We start from the raw sequence: 26947 nt of genomic DNA on the forward strand, positions 1-26947 counted from the left end.
CATTTTGTATGCATTTCTGGATTTACTCATACGTGCTACATGTCCTGTCCATCTCAAACGTCTGGATTTAATGTTCCTAATTATGTTAGTTGAAGAATATAACACGTGCAGTTCTACTTTGTGTAACTTTCTCCATTCTCCTGTAACTTCATCCCTCTTAGCCGCAAATTTCTCCTAAGCACCTTATTCTCGAACACCCTTAACCTCAATTCCTCTCTCAAAGTGAGAGTCCAAGTTTCACAACCATACAGAACAATCGGTAATACAAGTGTTTTATAAATTCTAACTTCCATTTTTTTTTTAAAGAAGACTGAATGACAGAGACTTCTGAGCCGAACAATGGGAGGCATTTCCCATATTTACGCAGCGTTTATATCCTCTCAAGTGTCATTTATATTTGTTACTCTTGCTCCAAGGTATTTGAATTTTTGCACTTTTTGAAGGGAGAAATTTCAAACCAGTTGTGAGAAAAATATATAATTAACACGAGTAAAAATACACACCCATATCTAATTTTTTTGGTTGCATTTTGTCAGGTTTTCTTCTTCACAGGAACTTTACAATAAAATAATGCCCAGACCCGAGTATTAACGGACGGAATCCGATGACTTTAGGTAACTTTTCTTGACTTTTGTAATCATTTTACAAAATTCATCATTTCGTTATCGGAAATTCGTAGTTCGTTATAATGAGGGCAGAAAACGTTCTATAACGAATATTATGAAACCAACAAATCCACTTTCTTATAAGCAAGACCTATAGATAGATAAAGTAGGCCTATGTATGGAATAAATCGTGTTAAAACGGTAACCACAGAGTGTTGGCGGAAGTGGATGTATGTCATTAAAAATTTGTTGGTTTGCCTGTGTTTTAAAATGACTTCCTGCCGGAACCTTACAACTAACCACACGTTTCCGATAGACAAATTATGAAAGTTGCTTTTGCATTCGTGTTTTCTCTTTAGCGAACCATTAACGTTAGTGGATGTTATTTTAACTTAACAAACGTTCAATTATGTTTATGATCGAACTACAAAATGGATGTTTGCATCATACAGGAGGGAAAACGTGGAATGGAAAGACGAAATCTGACATGGAGGGATGGCGTGCATCAGGATGCTGGAAATATTCCACAAAGGAACTGCAAGAAGAAATTCATGCTAACAGGGAAATATTTAGTATATAAAGGGAAAGTCCGCACAGGGTTCTCGAGCTGATGATAATTATTGAGTGACAAAATTTCCGCTCTCTTTATCTAGCCACAACCACGTTTCCTGCATTGCGGTGGCATCCAATAACAAATTACGACAAATTATAGAATAAACAGAGCTTTATTGCTGTGTATTCATTGCTACACAGGGCTCGATCAAAATGCAGTCATCTGCCAGGAAGGCGAGAGATAGGCACTGAGTGACATGATAACGGAAATAATATTGACATCCCCACCTTCCACACATACACACACACGTTTACCAGTTCAGATGTCTATATTTTTCTGTACTCTGTGTCTGACAGTTTAATTAGGCCTATGTTCATCGTCTATCATAACCTACACTCCATTTCGTTTCTGACAGCATTTGACATTTTTTTTTTGTCGAGCATATGATTAGATACAGGCTCGGCCCAAGCGAACTTCATACATAGGGCCACCATCCGGTTATTTTGTATGGTTTTGAGTCTCAAAACACTGAAACCTAAATAATCCATTATAATAGTTAGGTTTATGTTAAGTGATTTACCATCAATATCGCCAATTCAGCGGTTTTTCCGCTAGATCGGGCGTTTTTCTGTGTTAGTTTAGCGGATAAAATTTATGAAATTTATATTGCTGATATAGAGATTTGGCGGCAAAATAATTTCATTTTATATTAACAATATAGCAATTTAGCGGTTTCTGCCCTGTTTTATAGCGGTTTTTTAAGAATCGAGTTGGCAACACTGCTTACCACACTTGAAAACTCCATCCAGAGATATCTCTGTTGAAAGTTAATGTTAACGATATTGTAGTTGAATCCATCACACTGTCAAATGTTTTTAAACACTTACATGATGTTACTTTCGAAACTTCATATTATTAACTTTTAATTCACACTAAAATGTCAAGAGTTTTTAAAAAGACACTTTCGCCACAGTACAAAAAGTTACACTACCCTATATTCACACACAAATTTTCCGCGCCTGGCTTTGCTCTCTGCGATGAAATAGAAAAATAAACTCCCAAATCTTTGCAGGATAAATCTTTCATATCGAATTATATAGTACACAAGCTGCAAAGTGATTAAATAGTATTATTGATGCTATTATTATAGGAACTGTAACTGAGGGTTGTGGTTACTATTCATTGCGATAAATAAACACACATCCAATTTGATTTTAAACAATGTATTCTTGTTTATACAAGCAGTTAAATTTAAACAGTTTCATAGTATAGTAACATGATACCGGCATTACAATATAACTATGCAGCTGCACACTTTCCTTTTACTCTTGCCATGACCACGACAATGCGATAACAAAACAATATCCGACTTCCACAAAGTGTTCAAGAACAAACTTCAGGAAAGATTTACCAACAAGTGTTTCAAAAACAAATTTCACTGTAAAATGAAAATGAAGGAAAAAAAAAAAAAAAAAAAAAAAAAGAGAGAGAGAAAAGAGAAAAAAAGAGAAAAAATGCCGCCCCCTGGAAATTGCTGCCCTAGGCAACTGCCTAGGTTGCCTAGGCCTAAATCCGGCATTGAATACTTTCCCTATGTTTTGTACAATGAGAAAATAGGTAGGTCTATCAAATATCACAAGAAGCAGCACTTGAGTTTGTTGCACATGTGCCACAATCATAACTAGTAAGTTAATTAGTAACTATTTTTTACGGTACTGTATCTATTTTTCACTATCACACTTGATAAGCATAGTACCAGTACAATCACAGTGACTGATAACAAAACTAAATAAATTGTATCACCAGACAATCAATATTACTATAGGAAACACAGTAAAACTTGTACTCACCTATAAAGAGCATAAAAATGATGAGTAACAGCTGACTTCCTTTCATACTACCCAGACAAGGCAGTTCGGTTCATTCTGACGTCAAGCTATCATTTCTGATACGCCCTTTGCAACGTCATTCTACTTCCTCTTCGAGTTGCATTTCAGGACATCATTTGGGAGGTGCATCTTCTTCCAATATATTCATTTCTGCAATGGTCAACTTCATAATTCAGCTCAAATTTGTAAAGTTTTTCATTAGCAGTACTTTTGTATTTTGTGTAACTTTCTGCTCATCTATTGTTTTAAACATTTCTCTACAATATTGTAATCTTTTTTTGTGCGAGATCGTGCGTATTTGCTTGGTTTCCGCACAAAACCAACCTGCGGTAAGTCTAAAATTCCACATTCAGTATTCCCAACCGAACACACATAACAATTTCCCTCTTCTTACCGCTTAAGTGACACATTCATTTTACTGCTTTAGGCTTTTGACATATTATTTTTAGAGACGTTCAATATAGTAATAATTATAAATTGGAAACTTACCACTGCAATTTCACCTAAATTGCACTGTTAATTATTGTTTTTAAATATTTGCAAAAATTAAGTAAACTCTACAACTCCACTAAAGTTACTGTATTCGTGATGCAAGTAACATTAAGGAAGCCGTTTGTTTTAAGTTCGCATTTATAGACTGGGGGAAAAAAAAGACAGACGTATATCCCGGCCTGCTGGAGTATAGTAAACACAGAAAACATTTTAAAGCAACAATGTTGAAGATAGATATTTTTGTTTTCCAAAATTAGCGTTATTGAACAGAAACCAAGCTGGAGATTTCATTGCAACTAATTAGAAATTCCTCTTTCAGGTATGTAATAAACGATCTTCGCACAAAATAATGTACGATACACGAGCGGTATGTTTTCTTTCAATTCTCGGAAATTAAAAAAGCTCAACTACGTTTCGCTTTTTCAAACTTTTCCTCGAACATGAAAACTTCAACATACTGCTCTTGTAACGCATATTACTATTGTCTAGGAACATGACACACAATAATGAAGATAACAGTAGCATACGGTGTAATTTTATGCAAGGGAAGCAGTAATACCAAATACCTTACTATAATACCTGGCAGCTGTATACTAGCAGCATTGACGTGAGTGCGAAATATCGCGGACTTGACATCTAGCCAAGCGGCGTGGGATTACGTCCACAAATACAAATATTAACATACCGGAAATCCGACTATTGTTTAAAACGTGAAGTACTAATGTGGAATAATATACGAGACACTTAAGAAATGTTGAATAGTACCGTATTTAATGTAAAATTATTTTATATCAAAGCTGCATATTATGAGAAATATTGTATGCTTTATATTATTTTCCGTAATTAATTGTTGAGTAATTTTTCTTTGCTTCAGTGAGACAAAATTAATTCTGACATTAAGAATGAATTTACAATAATGCTTTATATACGCATTGCTGACAACTGCAAAGATGAAATTGGTAGTAATCTGATGCTTGTAGTAATTAATAAAGGCATGTGGACAACAATAAAACTTAATTTGCTAAAACCTCAAAATTTTCCAATATATTTTAATTTCTATTCATTTATTAGGCCTAAATAAAAAGCTAATTTTTATTGTTCTATCAACACTGAGAAAAAGGCATTAGGCCTAATAAAGAATTTTGTTGACTCACGTTTTATGAACTGTCGGAAATCGAAAGTACGATTTGGAGCAATTTGTAATGCTGTAATTGTAGCAATTATAAACAGCACATATACACCCTGACATTTTAAGACAGCTCTGCTTAATAAAACTATTAACTAGCTCAGCAACAATATACATTGCAGTTGATTACAGCTTGTTTCACGAGTATCTCCACACCAGCTGCCTAGGTAGCAGCACCAGCATCGTTCGCACGCAAAACTGCTAGCTGTCTGGTATTATTATAGTAAGGTATTTGGTAATACAAATTTTTATATATATATAGTACAAAACTGATAGCAGTCAACTCACCTAAATATATTTGTAGACCAATGCAATTTTCTTCTCTTTAGCAGCAAAATCATCGAACGAAAATAAACGAATCCATCGGCAAGTATAGCTGCCTTCAGCTATGAATATGAATAACGAATCTGCCTTGACCAGGACAGGTGCTCAGAGAAAGAATTTTGTGACATTTTAAGATTAAGGAATTCACAGTTCTCACGATTAAAATATAATTCCTGCAATAAATTTCTTCTTTTTCACTTTATGAACAGGGGAAGCAATGTTTCCCTTGCCTTCCATGTATGACACACCACAGGGAGTATTGGTGGAACATAAATGGAAGACCAAAGCATTTGGAGGGAGATCTGCTCCACACCTACTTTGTCTATATAAAAAAAAAGTCACATGCAGTAACCAACTCAGGAAGTTGCCGTTGAAGAAATCTTCCTCCCTCCTCCCATGTTTTTAGGTGCATTAACATATTTGGACTTCATATTAAGCTTTTTACTACCAGTACACGTTTAATTAAATCAGACTCAATTAAAGATTAACGAGTTCAATACTCACATATTTAATTCCGAATTATATTTAGAATATTTGTTTGAGACAATAAAAAAAGTGTTTTCTCTCGATTTCTTGAAACCATGATTTTTGAGATAGTGCAGTGGACAAATTATTAGACTAAATTAATTATATGTGCAACGAAGCTATATTTATCGGTAGAAATAATGAACAAAAATGTATTTTGCACAGATATAATGAACAGAAAATTGATTATATTTTGTGAACATTCCCTTATTCTTTACTAACACGTTGATTTTGTCAGGGCTGCTGGAAACCAAAGTTTGACACTTTTTGAATATCAGCATTATTTAGCCAGATACCAGATAGTGCTTAAATGAGTCATGTTTTGTTGTAAGCCTCTTTTTGTTCACTTTCTTCTTCAGTATAGATCACAGATTTTCAATTTCGTTCATGTCCGGTCTTCTTGCAGGCCATGGGAGAATATCTTCTGCAGTATATAATTAAAACACCAGTAGTACCAACATAGCCAGAAAAAAATATACTTAACCATTGGAAAAATATACCAGAAGATGTAAACAATCATATTTACAACAATAGAGACTCTGTGAATTATACTGACACTTGATATGACGAATCCATATTTTCCAGTGGCATAGCACGAAATTTTGAGCAGGGGAAGCTAACTCAAGTTGTCTTTCATGCAATATGAGAAAACTTATTACAAAAATACAGTCTTAAAATAAATAGTAGTCAATTTCAAGTCACCAGTCGAAGATTGGTTGGAACATCGTAAGTAACACCAATAAGGTATCACCTCAAATGATACGTAGTAAAATATGATTTCACGGTTTACATATATCGCTTAACAAATAGACACGTATACGTATAACATTAGCTCACTCCCTGTCATACTTACAGAAATCACAATATTAGTATCATTACGTAAGTATGCGTCTGTCTTTTGGTTGTGTCCTTCATTGACAGCAAGGGAGTCGGTCATTTGTTTTTTAAGTCACACTTTTGTTCGTAAGTCAGTCTTGATAATACAATTGTCCTAAAAAAATTCAAGTAAATTAGTGTCAGGAACTGTTATTTCGCTCATTATTTATTATATCAGCCACAATGCACATTAACACTTCAACTGAACACAACTGATGAAAAGGGATAACTCGGAAACTACTTATTTTAAATGTTAAAGCTAGCTTCTTGCGAGCCTTGCGACTAGGGTAGTTTAGTTAGAAAGGGATGGAAAATCTGCGGGGTGGATTACACAGAAGAAACCAGTCTGCTTGGAAGCTGGTGTGTGCAGGCTTCTTGTTTACTGCTGCATCACAAATCATCCTGAGCTGCCGCATCACAATATTTAACGCGTAAATATAAATTCTATTAAAATTAATAAATAATTTTCTCCATAAACTGCAGGTTTATTATGAAATTATTATTAACTGGGGAAGCTAAGCTTTTTAGCTTACATTGACGCTACGCCACTGATATTTTCATTTTGAGTACTGGGAAGGACATGGAACTAAAAACTCAATAATAAATCTTTTAGTGTTATTTATGCAAATAGTTTCAAAAAAACAAATTACAGTATTAAGAATTCATATGTAATTACTCCTAGAAATGATGTGTACAACCACATTGTAGAGATCAAGAGGAAGACAACAAAGAACACCTGTGGAATGACATTTATGCAGAAACTTCTGTCACACACCCACAAAACAGATTCTATATTCATCTACATTAGTTAACAGTATTAAATTTCGTTATGTTCAGTATTGACCCAAATTGTACCTTATGGGGGCCAAGCAGCTGTCACCATATCAATATTGTCCTATTTAACAATTATGACAAAGCTTTAAAACACATAAAATCTTTGGAAAGCAAAACATATTACTAAAAAACCGACCACAATTAAATATAGAAAATATTGAACATCTTAAGTCACCACTTTTAACCAACAGTGTCTAGACAGATAGATATATGCAATTTGTGATCTGATATTAACAACAACATACAGTACTTAGAATAGAGTAGGTTACATTATTGGATATATAAATATATTTAAGAAGGGAAAATGTGAAAGGTACCGGTAGATTGTTTTAGGATACAATAAAAAGCACAAAGCTGACATAATATATCTACACATGGCTGTATATTTAATGTCTTTCTTAAGTATTTTTTTCATATAGTTATATTTTATACGATCGTAAGAGCTTCATTTTTATCAGGAAGCAATAACATGAATATCCGATTCTCAAAGACCAAGAACGAAGCATTTACATGATTACAGAATGGGCAAATTGAGCAAAAAACAAAAAATTTGGAGAAATTATTACACAATTTTTCTTCCACTACAATAAAACAAGCTCGTATCAGCTTGCTGTGAGTCCATTTATGTTTATAGTTGAGAAAATATATAATAGGGAATTTTCACAGCTTCCAATGCATTATTTACTATTATATACTTCATTGGGAAGGATCAGCAAAATAAAATAAGTGATTCATTTATGTGCATGGTCCGTAACTAGCAGGAAAAATTGTGTACAAAAACGTAGCAGAAGCTCTGGTGTTAAGATACTTTATATGATATATACTTGGGATGAGAAGTTTACGAAAAATATTTCTTTAGGTACTGGAAAATTAAATTCAAATATATCAAAGTGTGACCAACTTAACAGATAATTAATAAACTAATAAATACAGCCAACTTCTACTGAAGTGAAATTGAATATGTGGTAGGATTTAGGCTAGAAGAGATCAGAGTCTTCAGAGAAGTCGCAGAGTGGCCTTAGATAAGGTCTAATATTAAGTGGGCCGTTTGTTGAAGTTTTGACGTGTTTGGTCACCATACATTAAATTTAATTAGACACTGTATGTATTTCGTACTGCAATTATTTTGTGACCTTTACAAGCATTTTATGTGCTACAGAACTATCTGCAAGGCCCCACTAAATGTCTGCAGTACTCTTTGTTCCGTTTTCATTTTTCTTTTCCACAGGTTATTGCAAAGAAAGAACACTAATACATAAAAAAATTGCACCATCTAGAACTGACATTTACATCACTAAATTGATGCAGCTAATGCAAAAAAAAAAGTTTACTTAAAAATACATTCTATACAAATTTTTATATAAAAATCTCAATCCCCTTACAAAAATATCACGTAATTATATCTATAGGTTTCAACTTGCAAACGAACTCATTCTTTCATTCATTCACTCAAACATGCATCTGCAATGAAGGCTCGAACATTATATAGCTTATACAACACAGTGCATCTTCCCCACCCATTTTTCATAATCTCTACATACACTGTCACACTTCAAAACAAACACATCCAACATTGAAACAAGTAAATATGGTTATGACACCTTGCTATTTCAGATATCTCAAATGTTTCGCCACTAAAAGTCTGACCAATCCTGAAGTGGCACGCCATTAATTTTAAGCTATTTATACGTTTCAGAATTTACGAAATTAATATTATATCTCTTTAAGTTTTGTAAGCACAGTAATGCTAATCGATTTAAAAAAACATAATAAACACAAAATGTAATTTTCTTACTGAATGTTCAATAATAAATAAACATTGCAAAGATGAACAATATAAAAAACTACAAAGAACGATATAATGTATACATTCTGGTGTGTATTTGTATGTTTGTAGGAAATATTGTAGATTTCTTAAAATTATAGCACATAACCTAAAAAAAACTTGTCAATATCGCTGTGACAAACTTAAATTCTACAAGCAAGTCAGTTATTGTGTCTCAATGGCAGTCGATATACGAGACTTTTTTTTTGCTTATTTTCTTGAAATGAAAATAACCGAAAGAAATAAAACCTTCACAAACAGTTTACGTACAATAAACTGTGGTAAGGCTTCTGTCATCACTTGAATCAGAAAAGTTGAAAGAATCTATTTATTATCATTGTATTTATAACTCTTCAAAGTTCATATGATATCATTATTTTCACCTTCAAAGAATCAAGTGATGAATCAACTGAGCAATATGCATTCAGTACTTTCTTCTCTTGTATGACTTAATTGAATGCTTATAAATTTATTTATTGCGTAACATTTATAAGCATTAAGTCAATCATTTTAAACTCAATAGTACAGTGAATCTAATTGGACAATTAAATTTCTGAAATTATCAATACCGGTACCTATGTTCAGTTGTTCACTATCAAAATCATTATTGTATTATGATGAGATGGGTAAAAGAACATCTGGAACACTAGAGTCATTACACAGTGAAATATAGGTATTTTAGAAGTGTTATTTTACAATCGTCTCTTATGTAAATATATTGCTTCAGTAATTTTGTTATAATTATGAAGGTGAAAGCAAAAGTTTTACTTCATGCATATATAGAGAATAACATAAATTTTGAATAATTATTCATAAGAGTTATAGTCATGCGAGATGAACAAAATTTAGAAAATAGTAAATAATTTTTAAATAATTTTTTTTCCTATCACTTGACGAATTTTCATTGCACCTTTCACCATTTTCATAATAATGCATTTTACATAGCAGTACATAATTACTTTGCTAACAAGATTCCTTTTAACTAAGTCAATGATGATACTGAATCAAAATTCTAACCAAATCACGTTTTTTTTTTTTCAAACATAAATAAAGTTCTTTTCTCCCCCACCCTTAACTATGTAACTGAACCAACTTAATAGAATATTTTTCTATATAACGTATACCCAGTAGACCTACAGTATATATGTTTTTCATCATAATACTCAGAAATTTAAAAGCCAGTTAGATTTAATGAACTTCAAGTATAATAATTTATAAAAATCATTGCAATATTGCTGATAAGGGGCATGATACTATCTGTGAAAGACCAAATTTTATTTGGCATGGAGTATAAATGTCTTTCTTTTAAGTAACTACCGTAACTAGAAAGTGGAACAAGGGAGCAAAAATATCTTAACGCAATAAATAGACTATACATTATATTCACTTAAATTTCTTTCTATCGTTGTTTCAATTAACAGAAATCATAACAAATAAACTCCTAGTTTTTTATGCAAAGGCAGATATGGATATAGTTTAACCAGCACCATACTACTGAAATGTGCTGAAACTTTCACATGAATTTAAGAATTGTTCTGAATGTGATTGTGGTAACAACTATGACGGAATATTAATTATGAAAATATAAACTTTTAAACTTAATTATGACGAAGTGGTAGCACAAATTTAATTTATATAAATTGTAGAATAAAAGTTACACGTATTAATAATAGTCACAACAATAATGACAGACACTTTAATGAAAGATAGGATATTGGGTAATCTCACACGCAATAACATAACCTCAAAGTTCTTCCTAAAAGACAGTATCACAGTACAATAGCAAACCAGAATAACTAAAATCTTAACGACAATGCTCCCGTGTTCCACAAACTTGCTTACACCCCTATGATGGCCTTTTACAGATGCAAGTAACTGAATTGCTATTCTAAATGCTTCTAGTATAAAAAGTCTTTTATAATAATGTGGTCGCCTCACGTTGTTCACTTCAGCTAATAAATATCTTGGCAATAGAAAATGGCAGACGAGTGAAGGTTCCATGGAACTCAGTTCTTCTTAAGCTACTAGGAGGAGTTGCGGTGCTCTAGCGAGGGCCGAAGAGTGAGGCAGCCTTCCACCCAGAAGTTGGGTCGCTCCAACATCTGCTGCCACAGAGTGACTTCCTTGCCCGTAGCATCCATCCAGTCCACTGCCTTGCCATAGTGCTTGCCTAAAATGGCATACAAGATAAACAAAAATATTGAAGGTTGTAAAAGAAATTGTGGCAATACGAAACAAGTGTATATTGCCAAAGGATTGGGGATAGCTCTGTCAACTTTAAATTCTATTGTGGCAAATGCATCGAAAATAGTAGAAGGAAGATCATGTCTTTGGAGGGTACAGCAGAAAGTTTGATAATAATATGATATGATATGATATGATATGATATGATACATGATAAGATATGATATGATACATGATAAGATATGCTATGATACATGATAAGATATGATATAATATAAGATATATGATATGATATTGTTATGCCCCAGGGCTAAAGAGCACCCTGTAGCATGATTTCCTGTGAAGTATTAAATTTGAAATAGAAACAGTGTCACCGGAAAACACAGTTAAGACGGGCAATGCAATCCCAGCTTGCAAAGTAAATAGATGCTTAGCCAGCGTTACAGAGTTTGACGCGCATGTGGTAAATCACTGGCTACGATAAAAGTATTCTTATACCACAGATCATTGCTGGACTAATCGCATTGGTCCAGTAGAACAAAGCATGCATTTTAATTGGTTAAATTATATCACGCATTGTTCGAACTCTTTTCTTACGCGTAGTTTCATCAAAGCATATATTGCATTGAATCAAATTAAATGTAAGACGACATCTATAAGTATGTAAAATCTAAATGGGTTTTAAGCCCATCTCACCTGGTGGATGGCGTGGTTGGTACCAGGTGGGAAACCGATAAGGAAACATAAAAAGTGTTAGTGAGGAGATTCTGCAAGTTAGTTGAGGCAGTGAAGATTTTCAGGGAATGTTAATCGAGAGACTTGGTAGCGGCATGGCATCACCCAACGAGATACCTTGTAAGTAATTCAACTTATACGTACAGTATGTAAATACAGTAAAACCTGTTCAAGACGGAAGTGACATGGTCCTAATTTTTTTACGTTGTGGACAGGTTTCCGTGTTATTCAGGTGTGAAGTTAAAATGAAATATTTTATCATTTGCATAAATTAAAAAAAATGGCATGCCGCAAATTGTAGGAACTACAAAATATTCCGTTTAACACTACTGACATTAAATCAGCTTCCTGTCACTTATTTAATTGGTGAATGATCTTGATGAAAATCTCATTTCGTGTATAAATTGTATCGTAACTCACTCATTAAACACTGCAAAGTTTATTAATTACACTAAATTTAATATCCAACACTACATATAATACTGTACTGTATATCACAGCACATTATTTAATTTGACTAGGAGCCTAGAAGCCTTGAATTCTGGATTATCTAATTTCTTTGCCAGTTCAAGGGTTTTCTTTGCAGAATAGGTCCAAAAATTTGCATGATCTAGGAAAGGGCAAGAACAATCCACTCCCACAACAGTTCATTTATTTCTATGTAACCAGTTGTTTTCTCTTTCCTTTTATGTCACCAATATTGACCGCAAGCCACTCACTCATGCTACGGCTTTTATTTTTGAAAGTGTTAAGTTACACCTGAGTTTTCCATTCAAAAATTTCAACATGATTTTCCATACTCTTCGTTTCTCATTTTCCTCGATAACTGTCACTTAATTAATGATAGTGCAACATTTTTACGCAACTTATTTTTTATCACGAAATCGCTAATACACTTGCGTTCTACCCAGCTACGACAGTATACAGGAGTGAAGCATTGAACATCTTTTAAGGGACTCGTCTGCCTAGTCAATAGGGTAATAAAATTTATGACCACCAGGCCAACACACCCTCGCACCCTCAAAAATTTTACAAAGAAAACTTGCTTTTATTTTAGTGACCTACTAGTATTTCGTACATCCCTTGAAAGCACATACTGTTTCAAAATATAGTTTACATTAAAGTAGTGTGTCTAAAATATTATTTCCGTTTTGAACAGTAGCATACAGTTTTCGTTTCCGTGTTGGACAGTTTCCGTTTTATTCAGGAAAAATTACATATAATACATATGAATTTCGCAGGGACCAATAAATTGTTCCGAAATAGACAGGATTCCGGATTATTCAGGTTCCGATTTGAACAGGTTTCACTGTAGTTAATAAAGCTAGCAGCATTTTATTCATGTGTAATACAGTCTAGACCTAAGTTCAGTAACCATGTAGTATCCTGAGAGCTCCAGCTCTTCCAGCAAAATTTGTTTTCCATTGTTGAGTAAAATGGTGGTGTCAGAAATCCTGATAAGTAGGAGCAGAAGTCGAACACAGTAGCCATCCGATTAGCAAACTGTGCGACATAAGTGACGGTCGCACAACAATATGATATGATATGATTCATTTTATATCATCGATTACATCCATGTAAAATGGACCTCACAATTTTGTATCCAGTGCCACTATTACATTCATCACAAATATACTGTACCTTTTTTTTTTTTTTGTAGACGTTCTTACAATTTAGATTCATACCCTGTACTTATACTCTCTCATTACCGTATCCTTCTCTTTCCCTTAAACTCATTCACTATTTACTATAGTCTCTCGCTTCTGTTCCGATCTAAATTCTTTCATACTCCACCCTTTTCAAGTCTAATGACTTCATTCAAAATTGATACTTTTACAATTCATTTCTTGATTTCCAATTCATTTACTAAACCTTACTACGTCCACCGTTGTGGCTGAGGAGTTAGCGAGTCTAACCCCAAACCCAGCAGTCCCGGGTTCGATTCCCGGTCAGGACGAGTTGCCTGGGTGAGGTTTTTTCGGGGTTTTCCCTTACTCCTATGGATGAATATCAGGTAACTTTATCAGGCGATTGGAACCCCACTTATCTTCGCCACTTCCTTTCCTCCCCCATTATCCTTTCCTTATCATCCCATTTCTGGTTTTTCAGATCACTCTACAGGTGCCTCCCGAAGCTGCTGGCTCTCTTGACTGGCCTCCGTGGAATGTAGTTAAGCAACGTAAATAAAGTCCTTTTCTCTCTCTCTCTCTCTCTCTCTCTCTCTCCCACCTCTAAATATGTAACCGAACCAACCTAACACAATATTTTTCCATATAACGTATACTCAGTAGACCTATATATGTTTTTCATCATAATACTCGGAACTTTAAAAGCTAGTTAGATTTAATGAACTTCAAGTATATGGATTTCTGTCGGCTGTAGGGACTGGTCATTAAGGGAGTCATGTGGTTGGGTTGGTGCGCATATGGGATCTGTGGCATGCAACTCATTCCATATCGAGGGTTAGCATAAAAGATCTCAATAGGCCGCAGTGCTGGGCCATCCGTGCCCCTCTCAGTTAAATTCCATTCCATTTCATTCCAAACCTTACTACACCATTATCCAATATGTTTGTTATTATGTCTTTTTCTTGTGATATTCCATTTTCTGATCTCACTTATTTTCTATATACTATGCTTTGCTATCCTAGCTAGCCTCCCTCACCACTCTTCTCGTCTATTTTCATTCTTTCTATCGTCTCACTTAACTTCCTGCTATATCCCTCAAATTTATTATTTATTTTACTTACTACATCCTTAACCATCTCTGGACCAGAAATATTCACTTCACCCATTTCTGTTATAAACTAGTCTTCTTTTCTCTTAATTTCACTTCTTCCCATTTCAGCCCTTGCACTCATAGAAACACTTTCACTTCCCCTCTCGGCACTGACTTTTCTTTCCCCTATGCTAACTAATTCACTTCCCGAACCACTTAAATTTTTACTTGTGACACTTGACTTCATTACACTTTACTTAAGCTGCTCTTATCTGTTTTCTTTCCATATGTTCGCTTCTTACGTATTGTTGAACTCAGCACATTCTTCCTCGCATTGTGTTTCATTTCCTGGTTCTGTATCGCTTCTCTCGATATGAAACACTGTACACTAATCGATTTCGCTCCATCGTTCATACATCTCTGGTCAATGATCTTGTTATGACAGCTACTATTCACTGCATTCCAATCCCCTCTTGCTCAGTGTTTAATCTATGCCAATGATTTTCCACCTTTTCATTACTTTTCAGGTGATGTGATAACAATGGCTGCTTCATTTTATTTTCGTGTTGACCATTCTTCTTCTTCACGATTGTATTTCCATCATTTAATCCATTTGCTTCTGGCAATCTCATGTCTGTTTCTTCGGATCTCTTATGTTCTTTTTCATGTGTTCTCGCTTTTTTGTGTTTAATCCACATATTGGGTGATCTTCATTTTCCTTACAGAAATCTACGTCATAGAATTTCACACTGATTTTTTATTTATCTTCATATTACTTGGCAAAGTGTCCATTTGCTCTTGCCGCCTCCATGAATGGGAGTAGTAGCTTCCTTTTGCATCTCATCTTGTAGCTAAGGTCTTTTTCAATCCTCATTCCCATTCCCCGCACTCTATTTAAGTTCCTTAAAAGCAAGTTCGATAATAATAAATCAACCAGGTTTTGCTTTAAGCAACTGAGATTTCCTATAAATAATCAATCTTACATTCTTCAAGAATATGAGTAATAAATTTGAGTACTTTATTACAGACAGAAAGATGACTTAACTGTGAAGTTCTAAATTTATCTTTAGGAAATGTTACCGGTACTAAATTCACTTAACTCGTTCTTCCTGTATATATTTAAAATGTTATTTGAGATATTAAATGCCATTTCAGTTACATGTTTTCCTTAATTATGCATTTTATTCTTCAGACCCACATAAAACGATATAAATGAAGTTATACTATGACTGAATATTTTTTAAAGAACAATATTATGATAGCTATATGGTCCTATAGAAAATGGGAGGGGGGGAGATGAAGGAACTATAAATCCCCAGATATCAGTAGAACAATGTACTGTAGCAAGATTGCGATGGACAGGTCATGTACAAAGAATGTATGAGAATGAGGTTCCTAAATGAGTCGTTTATATCTGATTGTTCTTGTGGTCGTGTTATCAGTAGACATTTTCCTGTAACTTGGCCTGCAAGGTCGCCAGATATTAACCTAGCAGATTATTGGTTGTGGAGCTATCTGAAGGATAGAGTGTTCTTGAGCAAACCTATGACAATTTATTGATGAGTTAAAGGACTCCATTGCACACACTGTGACACATATTCCACAACATGAACTCAGAGTTGCTGTATACAGCATTGAAGAGAAACTGTTACTTGTACAAGAACAAAATGGTGGACACTTACAACATCTATGTTGAAGTTATGGCAATAAGCGGTGATGCAAAAAATCGCATATCTTGTGTAATATGCCAGTGCCAGTATTCTTAAGACTGTGCAGAAAATGAAAAAAAATATGGGCAATTTAAGTTACCTTCTTACTTCTGAAAAACACTATAGATCGGAAGGAAGAAGGAGTACTGGATGATCCAAGATTAGATGGATGGATTGATGACATAACGGAAGATATGGTCAAGAATAATTGGTGGATAGAGAGTCCCAGAGGAAAGTCCTGAAGGAACATGGGGCCCACACTGAGCTGAAGAATTGCTGCTGATGTTCAAAATTAATATTAATCTCCTGATTAAACTGTAATTCAAGCAGTACGAGCAAATATGTCTGTTTCACGAACCTGTGCCCAGGTTAAAGCGCAGGCCTCCCAGGAACTCGTTGCTGCCCAGGCGGTCGTGGTCCCACACCGTGAGCTCCAGGCTGCGTTCCGACAACTCCTGCAGACTCACGTCTTCGTACATGAAAGTGTAGTTCCACACGGGGTTGCAAGTCCGCTTCAAGACTGGCGTCTTCTGCTTGGAGCTGCGTCCTTTGTCAGGTAGCAAGTAGCTGAAATTCACACATTCGACGCACTTTAGAGAAAGACGGGGCAAGTTCTTATTTATCTATACTAATAATAAAACTGTAACCTAAATTCTTTTGGTAATTTTCGCTTTTACAAAAACAATTGATATTAACATGTATAATGAACTGTCCTGAGACCGAAAATCGTATTTTTTAAATTTTTGTTTGTATGTCTATATGTTTCTTACCTTTTCACGCGATAATGCTGAACCGATTTCTACAAAAATTGGTACCTATGTAAAATAAGTTAGGTCCCAGTTAGATTTTAGGCTATATTGCATTCAAAATACTTTCTTTAAAAGGGAGGTTATAAGGGGGACTGAATTTTGTTCTTTTAGGGTAATATTACATAACAAAGTTGCTTTAAAAATGCTTCCAACAAGTTTTATTCTAAGCAAAATTTTTATAGCACTGATATTTAATGAGATACATGAGTTTCAAAATAACAGTGCACTTTATATCCATGCCGCCTCAATCAGGCTGATAAAATGAAAACAAATGGCTCTGCGATTTTATTTAAGGTGGTCTTTTTTCGATACTGAAAAGTTATTCAGGAGTCAAATTTTTCCTGGAAAAAACAAAATTTTTTCTTATTTTGATCTTACAATTTATTATGCATCTATTAAATTTCTGATTTTTTGTCAGTCCTGATTCATTATAATCACATCTCTCTTTTATGTTTTCACTTCTTTTATTTCTATTGTTAATGAATTGCATATGTACTAGTATGTAATAGCTTCTATGAGATTCCTCACTAATATTAACAGCATCAAAATGACAATGAAAGAAAAAGCACTGATTCAATATGAAAAACTTATCAGATTACCAGGAAACAATTGGCATTCATACAGTCCTCTCTGTAGATTGAAAACTCAAAAAAGTTTCATATCCATTGTTCAAGAATTAAAACAGAAAATCAATATCCCGAATTTAAAAGAAAACTTACAAATTAAACCAAACCCTTTAACTCTATTAAATATAGAATATAATCTAAATTTAACAGAAGAAATATGAAATCAGAATTAAACACTGAAATACTGAAACAATTGTCTTTAGAGACAATTAATATTAGGTACCCTTCACAAAACTGGCTTCATTTATACACCGACAGATCCTTGATCTCCAGAGAACAAGGTGCCGATGCAGGTGTTACGTGCTGTCTCTTTTCACTTTATAGATCTCTTGGATATGGAACAACAAGTTTTGATGGTGAAATCATTGCAATAAGTGAATGTCTCAGGAATCTTCTATGCCACATCAATAAATTTTTTAAAATGCAGTTATATTGTCAGACTCCAAAGCAGCTATTCTATCAATAGTCTCTAAACACACACCTTCATCTCAAACAGCAGAAATAACTAAAATGCTCTCTCAATTAATATCATTCAATAAAAGAATTGTATTCCAATGGATACCATCCCATTGTGGAATCCTGGGAAACGAGAATGCGGATGCTTTAGCAAAGAAGGGCAGCACTGCTACTTACAGACCTGTTACTAAATCTACGTATTACTCTGTGAAGAGATTTATTAAATCTACATACTTAGACTTCAACAAACAAAATTTGATAACTCAATCCCAAGGGAAAAAATGGAACTCTCTGCATCAAAATCCACAGTTAATTCCCGATTTACCACGAAAATCGTCTGTAGCTGCATTTAGATTGGCAACAGGCCATGATTGTTTGACCAAACACCTGCATAGAATTGGAATATATCAGTCCCCTAACTGCCCATTGTGCAACTCAAACCAAGAAATGGATTCGGAACACCTCAAAATCTGTGCTTCAGTGGCTGGTCATGATAATATCTTTGAAAAATATTGGAGTGCAAGAGGTCAAATGACTTTACTGTCAAACGCCTGCATTAGAAAGCAGCAGCAGCATGTACTAGTATGTACTAGTTGTTACAATTTAACTGATAAATATTGCTGGACAATCTTTAGTGTGTTGTAAATATTCACAATTTAAAAATATATGTCACTATTGTATTGATTAAGGTTGGTTGAGTGAAAGAGAAGGCCTTATAGTCTTAACTCTCCCTGCGAAAATAAAATATTCTATTCTATTCATATTTTATAACTGCCGCACATGTAAATCATCAATAATTAATTATAAGTTAAGTTATTAATTTATATTTTTGTGAAGAAGGTTCTTTGATGGGCATCCAGTTTGTGTACTTTCGTATAAGTCATAATAAATAAACAATAGAGAGTGTTCATGTTCCTCGTGTACTAAAGGCTGGTCCACAATAAACCGAGAACGAGAACCAGAATGAGAACGAGAAGTGAAGAACGTGAAAGTGAAGATTTTTGATTTACAATAAACCGAAAATGGAAACGGCTATACATATCGTTATACATATCGTCAATATGTATGTCAATAATGATACGTGAAGTCTATATTACGCATTCAGATGTTACTTATGTATACTTGACAAGTATATGAGTACAAGCCAGCCAACATAAACACGGGTTAACTAACTTCGAAATTTAAGACACGGAATATTTAAGAATTCAATTTACGTGGTCTACATCTAGTAGACAATTACATCTTCATCGTCTTTGCTGTCGAAACACTAGGCTCCTGGCGTAAAGAAGCGAAAGACCTGGTTTCCGAAATTGGTAGAAGTTTGGTGACTGTTACTGGAGACCCTCACTGCACCGATTACCTACGGCAACGAATAGGAATAGCCATCCAACGTGGAAATGCAGCCAGCATTTTGGGAACCTTTCCAGACGCCAATTCTCTGGATGAGATTTTCTTTATTTGAATATCTGAAAGCAAGACAAGGGTGAAGTACGAAGCCCCATAGAATGAAGATAAAACTCCACTCACGGCAAGAATCGAACCACAGACCGCTTCGTTGGAAAACACACGCACTATGTACAGAGAAATAGTGACAGACCATAAATTCAACTGTTACGAACTGTATAACTTATATAATATCGATTGTAATTCATTTTATTCTGAGTTATTATTAGCTTGTTTCAAGTTCTTAATTTAAGGAAAACTATTGTTGTGTGACTTCCGATATTAAATTTTCATCATGACTTAATGTATAGGCCTATTATGTATGTAACTTAAAGATTTACGTGGTAGTCTGGTCACATATACACGTACATATACTGAATTTCTGTGTTAGTTACAAGAAATGAATGGACAAGATATTAGCACAGTCTACTACATACAGTCGCGAAGCTTGAGGTGATTTTTTGCAAATCTCGTGATAAAGCGCTCCAAGCGGTTAGCAACTAGAAACAATAGACTGTCCACGGTCGACTTTGGACTGTGTCGTATTTCCATCGAGTGCTAGCTCGTTGCGTATTTCACATTGATGCTTGTGAAATGTTCGTTATTGGTTGTAATGAAAATGTTAATGGCTAAAATACAATAATTGGAATAACAATATTTTACTAGAGACGTAGAAAAATTAAGTTTGCTGTAATGAAATTTATTGATCACGTTTTATTTTCAATTCTGGTGAGATCATTATTGCTTAGGCCTACTTTTTCTTCAAAGGATATGTTTTTAATTATAGCTGTTAATTTTGTTGTTATTTTTATTTGTTACTTTACTAGACACGTAGAAAAAGCCTGTTACAATAAAATTTATTGATCACGTTTTATTTCTAATTCTGGTGTGATTATTATTGCTTAACCTCATCCCACTTTGTTAACTACGTAAGCCTACGCTACAAGTACCGGTACACGTAAGTTACTCCATTAATTCATATTTCCATTATTATTGTTGTAAAGGTAAATGCAACTTAATATTTATTGGTTTCATAGTTAATTATCGCTATAATCTTGAATGAGTGAAGCGATTATAGTAAATTTCAGTTCGTTTTGCACAAACAAAAATAATATCAACCTATTTCTTGCAGGTATCTTCGAGTTTATGGTGGAATTTAATATACTTCATTAAAATAATAAATTAACTTTATGCATTTAATATTTCAATAATGGAAGGAAGGTGTTAATTTTTCCAAAAGAACACAACGAAAGTGTAACATATTTTGTCGTCTACTAGGAGAGAGATCTGCGATGATGAGGCGATAGTAGCGATCCTAGTGGTGGGCAACTACCCATGTTTGCATTTTTACTACATATTGAGCTTCGCGACTGTATATAGTAGACTGTGATATTATGTCACGGCCTCCTTGCTACAAAACATACGACGACCAAATAGCTTTTTGATGACAACAGAATGAATCTAGCAGGCTGTGATTAGAAACGAGAATGGCAAAGTTAACGCTTGGCCAACTCTCCGTTCCCGGGCTCCAGTTAATTGTGAATGTTCACATTTAAATACATTTATTAAAAAAAAATCCGTTCTCGTTCTCGTTTCCATTCCCGGTTTATTGTGAACCAGCCTTCTACCCAACAAGCACAAAGATGATTTGTAGAGAATTTAGAGACACTGGAGGAAGTGTACAACATAATTATTTTCTTTTAATCAGACAAGAATCAAATTTAGATCAAGTTGCATTTTACTAAGCATATCAATTATATTTTGACCCATATAAAATACAGTGACATCATCTACAAATGAAATTAAACTTCCGAGAAGTGCAAGGCATAGATATAAGGATGAGATCACGAAAGAATGCCTAAAGATGAGGGTTGGCAACTGGAAAGATCTGGCCACGGATAGAGAGAAGTGAAGGCATCATTTGAAATTTACATGGAGTCGCCATGCTCCATAATGCCTAATTGATTATTATTATTATTATTATTATTATTATTATTATTATTATTATTATTATTATTCGCACTCAGTTTCAGTATGAAGCCGTGCACATATTTACCTCTTGCAAAATGGATCTGAGGTACCATTAGCCTTCACAGCTGTCAGATTCTTGGCTTCTTTAACCAGTACATTTAAGGAACCTCGTGAGGAGCGTTTTCCCTTCTTTTGAACAGCTGATGTGACATCAGGAGGAACAAACTTGAGTCCTATTATCAGGTCACCCTTGTAGCTCAGTAAGTCGTCGAAAGGTTCAGTCTGAAAATAAATAATAAACGTTTCTGAAATCTTCAACTTCGTATCAAAAGCTCTCGACTTAGCAATGTAATTTAAACCATTATTTTATTCTCTTACAGAATAAAATTGGTTACTTAGTTAAATGTATGAAAGATACAGAAAATTTCATTACTGTGGTTTTGTTCAAAAGGGGTTTATCTTACAACTTTGAAAATAGTCTACTATGCCCATGTACATTCCATTCTTTCATATGGTATAATGCTTTGGGGCATGTCCTCTGAAGCTATAAAAATATTTAAACTTCAAAAGAAAATAATAAAAATAATCAAACAAGTTCCTATATGCACTCCAAGCAAAGAAATTTTTCAAGAATTAAATATTTTACCAATCCCCTGCATCTACATCCTAGAAACTGTTTGCTTTATACATAAGAATCTTAACTATTTTAAAAGGAACTCTGAAACTCCTAACCATAACTCAAGAACTGCAAACAACTTGCATATAAATTGTCATACTATTACCAAAAGTCTCAACAGTATCCTACTTCTCAAACAGGTATCGTATTATATAACAAGATACCTGGGGATATTAGACATTTAAATTATGAAGGTTTCAAAACCAGGGTAAAAACTATTCTGCTCCAGTCCATGCCGTTCAAAATCACTGATTTCTTGCATTAAAGCTATAAAGTAAAATACCTACCTTCATTACTGTTGCACATAATCTTTTCTCCAAACAATATTGATAATAATGTAGGACTATCTTGTTTTTACCTAATCTCTGTTAATTGATTTATTTAATGTCTTGCAAACGGAAAATGTATTATATATCTTGTTATTTATTGTGTCTTTTGGCAGTTTTACTATTCTTTGAAAAACTTAAGAGTGTTAAAATTAAATTCGTACTAGAAATCATTTAAATTCATACTAGAAATCTTATTTTGTGTGTGTGTGTGTATTTTTTGAGTTTGTATCTAATGACGAAACTATAATCTGTAATAGATTGTGCAGGGAATGAATAAATACAAATACAATACAAATATCATAATACGAAAATAATCCAACTGTATTATTTGGGTAAAATTGTTTTTTTTCCACAAACCTTCAATAAAGCAGTTCTCCTGGTCGACTCACAAGCCATCACAAACCATTAGAGAAGCAAAAGAGAAGAATTCATAACTCACCCTCTCTTGTAGAGGATACCAATGTGGCGAAGGATCGTCGAACACCTTGTTCTCCAAACCCATCATCACTTCCCCGAGGAAATCATTGCGGCCGAACATATCTGAATGCCAGACAGTCAGCCAAAGAGTCCTCGTTTCCAGACCGTGCAGTGTCATTTGGAACTGAAAAGAAGTACGGCAACAATTTTAGTTGGGAAGAAATCTGTCAGTAGGTTTAGGAAAAGTATTAAGTGACGGAATGTTAATGACTGATTCCCAGAAGTGTACCATTTGGCAATAATGTCATCAGCAATCTTGCAATTGACTATACCAAACCAAGAATTAAATATATGCGATTAATGTTGTTTACCATTAACATATCATCACTGCACCTCCAAAATCTGCCTCACTTCATTTCACTCCCTTCGATCTGATTACCTGGTTGGGTTTTTTCCGAGGTTTTCCCCAACCATAAGGCAAATGCCAGGTAATCTTTTGGTGAATCTTCGGGCCTCACCTCATCTCACTATATCTCGCCAAAATATTGTAAAAAATTGTAAAATTCTAAAAACTGTAATTGTAATTGAAGACATTATTACAAAAACAGCCCTAGTCATTTTTAATGAAATTGAGTTAAATACACATTTTATACTATTTCAAATGTTTATAGACTCCAAAAACGATCCATGTCAGGTGCAATAGCCACAAGGATAAACACCAGTTCTACGGAAACAGCTGACATGTGTTGTTCTATTTATTTTTATTTTTCTCCTGAAAAATAGCAATTTTGACAAGGGTTGTTTTTGTAATAATATCTTCAATTGTAATCTTGTAAAATTTTGACTTGTTCCACATCTTAAAGCTTCAATGCTAATGTAAGATCTAGGGAATACAATAAATGAAATGAAACAGATTTTTCAGGAGAAAGAAAAAACATTATCTTCACTTTTAATTCCCTTTATTTTCAAAGCTGCTTTCGGTATAATTTCATTATTCTTCATGTAATGACTGAAATTAGGTTTGAAAATCAAGGGAATTAAAAGTGATGCTGTTTTCTTTCTCCTGAAAAATCTGTTTAAATGCACATAGTGAATTTTGGAGGCACAGCGATGATTTTATTTTTTTATCTTAGTAGGTTATTTTACGACGCTTTATCAACATCTTAGGTTATTTAGCATCTGAATGAAATGAAGGTGATAAAGCTGGTGAAATGAGTCCGGGATCCAGCACCGAAAGTTACCCAGCATTTGCTCATATTGGGTTGAAGGAAAATCCCAGAAAAAACCTCAACCAGGTAACTTGCCCCAACCGGGAATCGAACCTGGGTCACTTGGTTTCGTGGCCAGATGTGGATCACAGCGATGATATTACACTCTAATGGGATCCAACTAAAATAATCAGCATCATACTCAAACACAACATAATTATACATAATAAAATTATATGCCGTGATTACTTACTTATGGCTTTTAGAGAACCCGGAGGTTCATTGCCGCCCTCACATAAGCCCGCCATCAGTCCCTATCCTGAACAAGATTAATCCAGTCTCTATCACCATATCCCATCTCCCTCAAATCCATTTTTTAAATATTATCCTCCCATCTACGTCTCGGCCTCCACAAAAGTCTTTTTCCCTCCGGTTTCCCAATTAACACTCTATATGCATTTCTGGATTCGCCCATATGTGCTACATGCCCTGCCCATCTCAAACGTCTGGAATTAATGTTCCTATTTATGTCAGGTGATGACTACAATGCATGCAGTTCTGTGTTGCGTAACTTTCTTCATTCTCCTGTAACTTCATGCTCTTAGCCCCAAATATATTCCTAAGCACCTTATTCTCAAATACCCTTACCTCTGTTCCTCAAAGTAAGAGTTCGAGTTTCACAACCATACAGAGCAATCGGTAATATAACTGTTTTATAAATTAGAACTTTCAGCTTTTTTGAGAGCAGACTGGATGACAAAAGCTTCTCAATATTCATATTGAATTGGTATTCTAGTTACAGAAGAATTATTTTCAACAATTTCCGTCATCTCTTGCCATGGGTATAAGGTATAACAATCTCCAACAATCTTCACTGACATCAATATTAAAAAACACAATTGATAAAATTAGTCTCCATAAATACCTGCCCCTGAATATACCGAATAAAGTAGAGCTTTTAGTTCTCACTATGTGCTAGCTACCTGAACAATTTAAAATAGTTATATTAAACGGTATTTCAAATTATACTTTGAAAACATACCAAGAGGAAATTGATGCGAGGAAGAACTAGTAGCAGGAGTAGATTGAGACGAGAAAAAGAACGAAGAAGAAAGGCAGAGGAACAAGACGAAAAAAAGAGTGCAAAAGGGAGACAAGAAAGAGGTAAAGTTGGAAGATGGAGGTACATTGGTATTATTCGATGAAAATGTGCTCACCTTCAGTGTCTCATCAAAGACAGGATTGAGCGTGTGTTTCTTCACCTTTGTCTTACGCTTCCCACTCTTGGATTTGTCTGGCAGTAAGTACACCTTCACGTACCTATGGAAAAATAGTTACGTTATTCATACAACATTATTATAGAACATTTTATACATGCATATACTAATATGCACATCTTATATTTCGCAGTAATAAATTTTTTTCCGTTAAATATGAAATTACTCGTTGCGCTTCACTAGAAATTAAGATTAAATTCTAATTTAACACAACATTTAACATGAATGCTTTCTTTTTATTTCAAGATATACGAAAGAATACGGAAAAGTGCGAGGTTGAATAAATTAACCCCCTGAAATGCAATTGTCATTAATTGCATTAATTTTGATAAGGTATATCCCTCTATCTGATGAAGCAGCAGCGGTACAAATCCCATTTATTTATTTTTATTTATTTATTTAATCTTCTTATGAGTTACCAACAAATAAATATAGTGCTAGCGGTACTGCATATAAGAATGTATGTACAATTGCTTCGCATTGCTACTACTGAATGCTTTGGAAATTAGAGTAACCAATTTTTACTAATTTTGGGAAGCTAAGTACCAATTAAACTACTTTTGTTAATTAACTTAGTTATTGTTTCAAGAAATGTAAGCAGTGGTGATATTCAAGAAGTTTAACAACCAGTTCTCTTATGTGTACCTATGTTAAACTTTTACGCTATGTGTCCATGGTAATTGCAAATATTACCTAGAAATAATTTAACAACCGATTCGTCGAAACCGGTGTGAACTGGCCGAATATCACCACTGGATGTAAGGTGTAATTTAAATTATTAAATCTCCCACCAGAATATCTATCTTTATACAGAGTGGTTAAAAAGCCCGATGACATAGACAAATTCAGTTATTAGTGCAGAAAGTGAAAAATTGAAAGAGGGGAAAGTTGTTGGTAACATGTAGCTTTCAATGTAATGTGCTTGAATTTCCAATATAGAATGCATCGTTGAGTCTGTATACTAATAAGACCAGTCCCAATATTGCCAAATTAATGGTCTTTCTGCTAGTTATATCAGATTTTAGATACCGTATATAGTGCATCGGGTAAATTACGAAATGATGACGATAATTAGCAGTGTTACCAATACAAGTTCAGGGAAAACCGCAGGCAAGAACGAAATTCCCCTAAATTCTTAAGCTATCAATGTAAAAAAATGTTTTCTTTGCACTATGAGAAGTTAAATAACTGCTAAACTTTGCATATCAACTATTTTTCTCCGTTAAAAAATACGTATTTAATTCCAGTAGAACTAGCGAGAAAACTAATTTTGCAGCATT

The 26947-nt window shown here is 34.2% G+C and overlaps 1 protein-coding gene across 4 annotated transcripts in view; it reads right to left on the reverse strand.

The window, feature by feature from the left end:
• Positions 1-7051: 7051 nt before the first annotated feature.
• The window catches only part of LOC138698483 (uncharacterized), an 883962-nt gene continuing 864066 nt past the window's right edge, over positions 7052-26947 (reverse strand). For all 4 annotated transcript variants that reach the window (XM_069824439.1, XM_069824438.1, XM_069824440.1 and 1 more), the window contains 5 exons: positions 25608-25710; positions 23205-23366; positions 21846-22042; positions 16814-17022; positions 7052-11279 (listed from right to left, as the gene is read on the reverse strand). In XM_069824439.1, coding sequence (XP_069680540.1) covers positions 11134-11279; positions 16814-17022; positions 21846-22042; positions 23205-23366; positions 25608-25710 — 817 coding nt within the window. In that variant the 3' untranslated portion in view covers positions 7052-11133. The remainder of the gene's footprint in view (positions 11280-16813; positions 17023-21845; positions 22043-23204; positions 23367-25607; positions 25711-26947) is intronic.

The sequence above is a fragment of the Periplaneta americana genome, chromosome 4, assembly GCF_040183065.1.
Source record: "Periplaneta americana isolate PAMFEO1 chromosome 4, P.americana_PAMFEO1_priV1, whole genome shotgun sequence".
Lineage (NCBI taxonomy): Eukaryota > Metazoa > Arthropoda > Insecta > Blattodea > Blattidae > Periplaneta > Periplaneta americana.